The sequence below is a fragment of the Leptonychotes weddellii genome, unplaced genomic scaffold (assembly GCF_054177405.1).
Source record: "Leptonychotes weddellii isolate Sample4059 unplaced genomic scaffold, ASM5417740v2 HiC_scaffold_6135, whole genome shotgun sequence".
In the NCBI taxonomy this organism is placed as follows: Eukaryota; Metazoa; Chordata; class Mammalia; order Carnivora; family Phocidae; genus Leptonychotes; species Leptonychotes weddellii.
Window position 1 is genome coordinate 466 of NW_028029942.1, and position 9,950 is coordinate 10,415.

At 35.8% G+C, this 9,950-nt stretch overlaps 1 protein-coding gene across 1 annotated transcript; it reads left to right on the forward strand.

The window, feature by feature from the left end:
• Window positions 1-965: 965 nt before the first annotated feature.
• Window positions 966-9,621, forward strand: LOC145719661 (adhesion G protein-coupled receptor L3-like). The gene is made up of 4 exons (XM_081811184.1): window positions 966-1,408; window positions 2,461-2,583; window positions 8,066-8,274; window positions 8,986-9,621. The coding sequence occupies exons 1-4, from the start codon at window positions 1,228-1,230 to the stop codon at window positions 9,169-9,171; spliced, it is 699 nt and encodes a 232-aa protein (XP_081667310.1). The 5' UTR covers window positions 966-1,227; the 3' UTR covers window positions 9,172-9,621.
• Window positions 9,622-9,950: the final 329 nt, after the last annotated feature.

Genomic DNA, 9,950 nt, shown 5'->3' on the forward strand with positions numbered 1-9,950 from the left:
TCTTATCAAAAGGCAAATTAGTTTCTGAAGCTGATGTTAATTGGCAGCCAAGGTGTTTCATTATGAAGCTGAATTTTTAACAGTTGTTAGTCGGTTACTATGAAAACACCAGCCAGAAGAAAACACTGTAGTGCAATGGGTATTTTTCTTCAATCTCTCCTAATCCTTCTGCCAACGTGTCAATAATATAAGGCTTGTTTTAAAACACCCATGCACTGCCTACAAATTGCCTGTGTCGGCTGTTTATTCAAACTTATTTCTCGATTAGATGCATATTTCATAATCAACAGGTTCAAGGATGATCACTTTCAAACTGCAGGTGTTGTATTTTTCTATTTTGCAATTCTCTGTTTGAATGAAACCTTAAGAAGACCTTATTGGGAGAACTGTTTTGTTGTTGTTGTGTTTTTTCTTTGTAACCTAGAGCATAAAGCTAACCATGGCAAATATATAAATTGTAACTAGGGAGATGATTCTTTTGGATGAAGCAATGAGAACTATGACTTTTTATCTCTATGTGTACCTATTGCTGATTTTTTTTAAAGGAAAAACACCTGAGGGCCACAAGTTGCAAGTTCCAACTGTTTATTCCCCTCCCTAATAGTAAACAGCATGAAGAAGGTTTTTCTCCACACTTAACATATCCCAAGCCCCCTGGGAGTATGTATGCTTTGATATTTTTCCCATTCTGACATTTTACCAGCTGGCTAAAAAAAAAAAAAAAAAAAATTGGTTTGCTTAGTGAGTCCTCAACCTATAGGCAACAAGTTCTTGTATTGTCCTGTCTGTCGTCAACCCTTTAACCGCTGCTGTATTCAGCATTTAGTTTTATGGTGATATACAGGGGGAAAAATCATTTTTGTGTGTTATATGATAAAAGTGTTGGTTTAAATTACTTGCCAACAGTTCTCCAGCCAAATAATTTAATTATGTGATTATAGCCTTATTGAAGCCTTTGCTATTGATTCTAAGAAGCAAGCATGGATCTATTTGTTGTCCTTCAAAACAAAAGCTGATTTTCCTCTTGCCTTGCAGTCTCAGCTAGGGCTTTAACAGAACACAATAATGAATGCTTCTGCTGCAGCATGTCACAGGGGAGGCTGGGACAGTACTGAACTCATGCACACCGCTGATCCTTGCTTGCTGAGCAACATGTACACCTGGATTTCTGACAGCTCTGTGAGTTCACTAGAGACCTCTGTCATTCTGTTCATCCTCTTGTAGGCAATGGTCGAGACAGTTAACAACCTCCTCCAGCCACAAGCCTCAAATGCGTGGAGAGACCTGACTACAAGCGATCAACTACGGGCAGCGACCATGTTGCTTGACACTGTGGAGGAAAGTGCTTTTGTGCTGGCTGATAACCTTTTGAAGACTGACATTGTCAGGGAGAACACAGACAATATTCGTAAGTGGCCTTTGTTATACAGAAGGGCCAGAGACCCTTGGACAGCAGAAGAGAGGAAAGAAAAAATTTCTATGGTAGTGCAGATATTATGAGTGATTTCTATTTCAGTGGAAATGTGATTATTTTTTCTATCATTAGAAGGATATCACCTGCCATTGGCTTAAAAGTGTCCTCGTAATCCTGTGTGTTATCCTCCTTAGGATATTCAATATTGGATATGTTAGCCTGAGATCACTCACAGTGAGGTCCTTTAGTTAGTTAGTTAATTAGTTTTTTTTATGTCTGTGTGTATCTATGTATGCATTGTACTATTTGAAATTTTATCCTCCTAACATAGTGCCTATGGGTCACATCGGTTATAATAAGAATGTCTCTAAATAGAGCACTGGGTGTTATATGCAAACAATGAATCATGGAACACTACATCAAAAACTAATGTGTAATGTATGGTGATTAACATAACATAATAAAATAAAATTTTAAAAAATGTATCTGAATTATGTACTATAAAGAAATCAGTCATTTAGTGAAGGTGATAAAACAGTTTTTTTGTAATTGTGTTATTGGTTCATAAGGAGTATAAATCTATTGTGCATAAGGATGTAGCTGACAGTTTTATTTCAGAAGATTTGATAAAGCCGTTTCAAACTTACTAGATTTAAAGATAGATCAATATTGATATAATAGTGCAGCTTTAGATTATAAAGAGATTTTTACTTAATTCACAAAAGAAAATAGTATTTTGAAGATAAACAAAGGAAATGACAAAGTATAAGGATTTGAGCTTGAATTTTAAATCTGAGGCTTTATAATTGATGCATTTCTGTTCTTATTTACCTGTTTAATAGTTTTTATTTGCTTTATTTTAAAAATAAAATACTAAAGAAATACTTTTGAAATAAAACATTGAACTACTATTCATTTTGACTACTATAAATTAATAGAACGTTAATTCCAGTGTTTTGATTTCAGAAATATTTCAGTGATTTAGGAAATCATCTTAGCTTTGGTGCATTTCTCAATGAGCACTGATAACTCTTTGCCATTAACAGAATTGGAAGTTGCAAGGCTGAGCACAGAAGGAAACTTAGAAGACCTAAAATTTCCGGAAAACATGGGTCACGGAAGCACTATCCAGCTTTCCGCAAATACTTTAAAACAAAATGGTCGAAACGGTAGGTTAGAGTTTATTTGATAAGCGTGGTGAGATTGAGCTCATCATCAGTGCCTTGTTTCTTGGCTTGGGAGTTTATATCTGCTATCCAAAAGCCTCTTTCTCTCATTCAACTATTCTCTCTCTCCTCTTCCTCTTCCTCCTCTTTCCTATCTTCTGCACCAACAACATCACAATGTATTTGCTCTATAACATTCTCAGTCAGATTTGGAAGTTGTTCTGTTCCTTTTCAGTTGCAGTACAATGTCAGAAACTTGAATCTGAGAGGAATTAATGAACAACAAAATCCAGATATCTGACTTTTTTCTTGAAAGGAGTAACTCTCACTGAGTTGACAGATTTAGTTTCTAAAATTTTTTTTAAAGATTTTATTTATTCATTTGACAGAGGGAGAGAGATAGCGAAAGAGAGAGATAGAGAACACAAGCAGGGGGTGCGGCAGGCAGAGGGAGAGGGAGAAGCTGACTCCCCACCGAGCAAGGAGCCTAATGCAGGACTTGATCCCATGGCACTGGGACCATGACCCAAGCCAAAGGCAGATGCTTAACCAACTGAGCCACCCAGGCACACCTGGTTTCTAAATTTTTTTATGGAAATGTTACTTCTAATTTTAAAATTGTAGATTTTTTTCCTTACTATTTTTGAATGTGTTTCTATGATTTTTCTTTGTAAAGCATATAGAAAATTTAAAATGTGAGGACATGATTTGAGAAAATGGAACTGGTTAATATAGGTCAGTTTGATACTAGACTAAATTCACTGACTATAATGAGAATTAAATAAACCCATAGTGAAAATATGTCTCAAATGTCACCAGTATTAAATTTTTAAACTTTTTGCCAACTAAATGAGATCCTTTGACCTGTCAGGTGATGGGAAGATGGCCTCAGGTTGTAGCAACCAATTCAAAGCTGGTGTTTCATAGTGCAGGGGGCATAGTTTTAAACAAAGAAGAGCCTGTTGAATAATACCAAGACAAAACAAATTATGGCTGTTGTCAACAGAACAAAATTCTTTTTAAGTGTTGGAAATCTTTTAAGTGACCTTAAAAGTCATCATATTGCTAATTTGACTATGTGAATTTTGAGGCAGCAATAAGATTTTCTACGAAGCAAAATCAGATTTCTGCATTAGCTTTCCAGCTGGCTTCCCTCTCTCCACTCTTTCTCCCGACAGGATATCCTGTTGACAAACGAATCTTCCTGAAATGTAAATCTGACCAGTTTGCTTCCAGTTGCACTCAGAATGAAATCAGAGGATTACACTAGGCCACCATGTGCTTGTCCACTTCTTTCCTGCCCCACCTGCCCTGCTTCCTCTCGGTCTTTAGCGTGCCTTCTATGATCCAGACAGTCTAGTCTTGATTCTTTTTCTTTTTATTGAGATAGAAGTGACATAGAACTTTATACTAGTTTCAGGGGTACAATATAATGATTCGATATTTGTATATATTGTAAAATCATCACCACAATAAGTCTAGTTCACATTTATCAGCACATATAGTTTTATTTTTTTCTTGTGATGAGACCTTTTAAGATTGACCTTCTTAGCAACTTTCAAAATATATAATACAGTATTATTAACTATAGTCACTATGCTATATGTTACATCCCCATGACATTTATTTTATAACTGGAAATTTATTGACCTTTTTTACCCATTTTGCCTACCTACCGCCCCCTGCCAATGGCAGCCACCAGTCTGTTCTCCATATCTATGAATTTAGTTTGTTTTATTTATTTTTTTAGGATTCCACATATAAGTGAGATCATACAATACTTGTCTTTCCCTGTCTGACATATTTCACTTAGCATAATGCCCTCAAGTTCCATTCATATTATCATAAATGACAAAATATCATTCTTTGTTAATGGTTGAGTAATATTCCATTTTCTTTATCCATTCATTCATAAGGGGACACTTAGGTTGTTTACATGTCTTAGCTCTTGTAAATAATGCTGCAGTGAACATGGGGTATGGAGATCTTTTTAAGTTAATGTTTTTGTTTCCTTCAGATAAAAACCCAGAAGTAGAATTACTGGATCATATGGTAGTTCTATTTTTAATTTTGGGGGGACCTCCATAGTGTTTTCCACAGTGGTATAACAATTTACATTCCCACCAACAGTGCACAAGGATTCTCTCTGGTCTAGTCTTGATTCTGTTCCTTGAATACACCAAGAGTGTTTCTTTATCAGATTTTTGCATTTTTGTTTTCTTCCTGGAATGCAGTTTTTACATTTCTTTACATTGAAGCTTCTCTATCATTCACTATTCAGTATAAATCTTACCTCTTTTAGGAAGGGAAGTTTTTCTCTGTCTCCCTGAAGATACACCATTCTTTCATTGCTCTTTTCCCATTAGCCATTTTATACCAGTGCTTCTTCATGGAGGTTATTCACTTAACATTATATGAAATATCATTATTATTATTATTATTATTTTTAAGTTGCCTGCTTATTATCTGACTTTCTCTCTAGGCAGTAAGCTCATGAGACCAGGAATCTTTTCTTACTTGTTCACTGATACAACACTTGTGCCTAGCACATGGATAAACTTTCTAAGAATTTATCAAATAAATGTGTGAACTTTCAGATATAAAGCTAATGGCAATTAAAATATGATTATATTAGTTATATTATGGTTTTTTTAAAAAGATTTTATTTATTTGAGAGAGAGACAGCACAAGCAGGTGGAGTGGCAGGCAGAGAGAGAAGGAGAAGCAGGCTCCCAGCTGAGCAGGGAGCCCAATGCGGGGCTCGATGCCAGGACCCTGGGATCATAACCTGAGCTGAAGGCAGATGCTTAATGACTGAGCCACCCAGGTGCCCCAGTCATATTATGTTTTGAACTCATTTATTTTACTTACTAAAGTAGTGTGTGTGGGGGTGGTTTAGGTCACATTTAAGCATTAATTTTGGAGTGGAGAATATGTAACAATTATATGTGACTCGATGCATCCATAAAACAAGGGTGAGATATCAACATGACACTGCCCCATAGGTGGAAACTGGTAGGAATTATCAACCGGTTATCAACCAGTTAAAATAACAGTTGTTACTGTCAAAAAAAAAAAAAAAAAAGATGTTCTTCTTAAGTTTAGCCTTCCAAAATTTAGTATTTTCATATTAAATCTAGAGAAAAGAATGAAAATTAAATGCGGTGTTGTAAGAGACAAGAAATATTTAGTGAATTACTGTTCTTTGCTCAGTACCATGTTAACAGATGCGGGTTGGAGTTTAAGAATGCCCCTTTCCTTTATGTAGCTCTTATCATAGTCTCTTTGCTAAATTCCTGAAAGGATAATGGATGTCTCATAGAATCACTGAGAAGGCTGGAGAATCGGGCCCAGAAAGCCTACAGGAGCTAGGAGGCTGACAGAAGCCTCTGTCAACACACAGCATCATTGCATGAGATGTCAGGGCTGCCATAAGTGAGGGTGACTGCTGCCCCGCCCCCTGCTGTCACCAGCTCTTCACCTAAAGTCAGAGACGAGGGCATTTGATGGGAGGCATCGAGCTCAGGTGCTCAGAGCAAGACAGGCTGGGAAAGCAAATGTACATCCATTTTGTGTCCATAAATCCCTAATAGTAGGGAATTTTCCAAACATGGGAGCACAGTTTAGATGTTGGAACAGTCCCCCCCTCCCCAAAAGAAATCTATTAAAATTTCCTTGTTTTTATTCCCACTTGACCCTAAGATTCAGGAATAAGGATTGAGACTTCCTCAACTTAGTCACCATGATGGTCAGGACTGCACCTATCTCTTAGTGAACTAATATGATTTCATACTGGAAGTTAAGACATAGGGCTTGATGTATTTTAAGAAAGAAAATGATATGATCAAAAACACGATGCCTGGGTGGCTCAGTCACTTAAGCATCTGCCTTCTACTCAGGTCATGATCCCAGGACCTGGAATTGAACCCCACATCAGGCTCCCTGCTCAGCAGGGTGGGGTCTGCTCCTCCTTCTCCCTCTGCCCTTCCTCCCCATGTTAAAAGAAGGTTAATTTTAAGAAGATTGCAGGTAGGAGACAGTCATAAGAGAAAAAAATAAGGTGGAAAGATGTATGGAGGAAGTGACTTTCAAAGAATATGGTAATTGAGTTTGAAGACAGATAAGGATTTTGAATCCCTTTTGTTGTTGTTGTTTTCATTGCAATTGAGATATAATTTACATACAATAAAATGCACATCCCTTAAGAATGTGACTTGACGGATTTGACAGTTGTACATTCCTCTGTAATATTACATAAAATAAGACAGAAATCTCTCCTATTACCCAGAAATTGTTAACCCTTTCCAGTCGTCTTACCTCTTCTCCCCATCTGATGAAACTACTTTCATTACTATCTCCATAGACAAATTTTGCCTGTTCTTAGACTTCAGACAACTGGAATCATGTAATATGTGCTCTTTTCTGTCTGTATTCTTTAACCAAACACAGTATTTTTGGGATTCCATCATCATGCTCTAATAGTGGTTTCTTTGCTCTATCAGTAGTTCTTTATTGATGCATAGGCTATTGCATTATATTCATATGCCCTAATTTATTTGTCTATTGATACATTTTTTTAAGTGTTTCCATTTGGGGGATATTATAAGGATGTTATTAATCTTATACAAGTTTTTTTTTTCCTTTGTAGATATATATTTTCATTTTTCTAGGAAGGGTAGATATGTTTAACTTCACACCCAAAAAATCACCATTTCTCCACATAGTTGAACTACTTCACATTTCCACCAGCAGTGTGCAGGACCTCCAGCTGTTCCTCATCTTTATCAATATCAGCATGACTAGTCATTTTGATTTTAGAAATTCTAGTGGGTAGGAGATGGTATCTCGATGTGATTTTTCATTTTTATTTCCATAAGTACTAATGATGCTGATAATTTTTCATGTTTCTATTAGCCTTTCACATATCTTTTTTTCTGAAGTATGTGTTTATGTCTTTTGCTATTTTCATGTGTTATTCTTTTTTTGCTGATTAGCAGAAATGCTATATATAGTCAGGAGTCTCATATATATTATTGATAACATGCTGTATTTTGATAGACACATTTTTAATTTTGATAAAGTGCAGTTTACCATTTTTTTTCTTTATGGTTAATGTCTTTTGAGCCCTATTCAAGTCATCCTTGCCTACTCCAAGATCACAAAGATCCTGTATTTTGTCCTAGAAACTTTATGGTTCTGGTTTTTATGTTAGGTCTATGATCTGTCTTTAAGTTTTGAGTACAGAGTGATATAGGGAATCACATTCATTTTTTAAAATACCGATAGTTTTTTCAGCATCATTTGACATTCCTTTTCTCGTGAATATCTTGGCACTTCGGTTAAAATGAGTGCTTAATTTTGTTGAGAATATATACCGTATGGATTTGATTATAATTTAATTAGAGCTATCTAAATTAGGTGGAATGTACAAAGCAATGTACAAAGTTTCTTCCCAACTTATAATTCACACTTACATTTATTTCAGGAGAGATCAGAGTGGCCTTTGTCTTATACAACAACTTGGGTCCTTATTTGTCCACGGAGAATGCCAGCATGAAGTTGGGAACAGAGGCTATGTCCACCAATCATTCTGTTATCGTCAATTCCCCTGTTATTACAGCAGCAATAAACAAAGAGTTCAGCAATAAGGTTTATTTAGCTGATCCTGTGGTGTTCACTGTTAAACATATTAAGGTAAGAAAATGCCATGATAAGTGTAGTTATCCACATTATCTATATTTGTTACAGCATAAACATGGAATATATTAATTTTCCTTTAATTTTTTCCTACTATTTGACAGATAGCCATTCACTACCTATAAAATTATAGTGGTGATTTTTTTTTTTTCTAAAATGAGGGAGGAGAATAACTCTTGAATATTTAAATGCTTCCAATAAGAATATTTGTAGATGGATTTATAAATGTGTCTCCATAATTAAAAAGAGTTAGCAACATAGTTAGTGGAATTGGACATGGCTTCACATAGGATATCACAAGAAATTATGTCTTTGTGAGTAGATATATTTTTATGTATGTAAAAAGATTGTATTATAAATTGAACAAAGATTTCTAAAGACTATCTCAGAAATTGTTTAGAGTAATTAAATTCTTTGTGATGTACTTTACTTTGAAATTGGTTGGTCATTCTGAGTCATTGATACTAGCGTTCCATTAATACTAATTTTTTAAAAAGTAAACTCGCCTCTAATCAGAGGAAATACACAGCAATATATATTCAAATTTGCTTAGGCTTGATGAAGCCCACTTAATACGAAAAGACTGGTATACTTCTCCACAAAAGTTGGAACAAAGTGTGAAGTGTGTTAGATGGAAAGAAAATGCCTATCTAATTTACGTGATCGTAAAGTAGTTATTGGCTTTATTGATTTTTTTTTTCCCCGTAGCAGTCCGAGGAGAATTTCAACCCTAACTGTTCATTTTGGAGCTATTCCAAACGCACAATGACAGGTTATTGGTCAACACAAGGCTGCCGGCTCCTGACAACAAATAAGACACACACTACATGCTCCTGTAATCACCTAACCAATTTTGCAGTACTGATGGCACATGTGGAAGTTAAGGTAAGATAAATACCATAAAATAAATTTATCTAAGCATAGGCAGGATATTACTGAAAAAAGTCCTAAGTCCACAGGCCAGTCTTCCTTTAAAAGGTCTTCCACTTTCCTAGTAATTTTGTTCAGAAACTCTCTGGGGTTCAGCCCATACCTTCCTGGATGATTCAAAGAAAACTTTTTTTTGTTCTGTTAGCAACATAGTTTATGAAATTGCAGTTCACTTATAAAATAAAATTGTTCTTATAAAAATTCCCCTTAGTGGGAACCCTCCTACACTGTTGGTGGGAATGCAAACTGGGGCAGCCACTCTGGCAAACAGTATGGAGGTTCCTCAAAAAGTTGAAAATAGAGCTACCCTATGACCCAGCAATTGCACTACTGGGTATTTACCCCAAAGATACAAATGTAGGGATCCAAAGGGGTACGTGCACCCCGATGTTTATAGCAGCAATGTCCACAATAGCCAAACTGTGGAAAGAGCCAAGATGTCCATCAACAGATGAATGGGTAAAGAAGATGTGATATATATATATATCTATATATATATATATCTATATATATGTCTATATATATATATATATAGACACAGTGGAATATTATGCAGTCATCAAAAAAACACGGAATCTTGCCATTTGCAATGACATGGCTAGAACTGGAGGGTATTATGCTAAGTGAAATAAGTCAGTCAGAGAAAGACATGTATCATATGATCTCACTGATATGAGGAATTCTTAATCTCAGGAAACAAACTGAGGGTTGCTGGAGTGGTGGGGGGTGGGAGGGATGGGGTG

What these genes read in the sequence shown, in the direction of transcription:
- LOC145719661 (XM_081811184.1), top strand. Translation starts at nt 1,228, where the DNA reads ATGGTCGAGACAGTTAACAACCTCCTCCAGCCACAAGCCTCAAATGCG. An exon ending in AAAACAAAATGGTCGAAACG is followed by an intron (nt 2,584 to 8,065) that starts GTAGGTTAGAGT and finishes CATTTATTTCAG; the next exon opens with GAGAGATCAGAGTGGCCTTT. An exon ending in TCACTGTTAAACATATTAAG is followed by an intron (nt 8,275 to 8,985) that starts GTAAGAAAATGC and finishes TTTTCCCCGTAG; the next exon opens with CAGTCCGAGGAGAATTTCAA.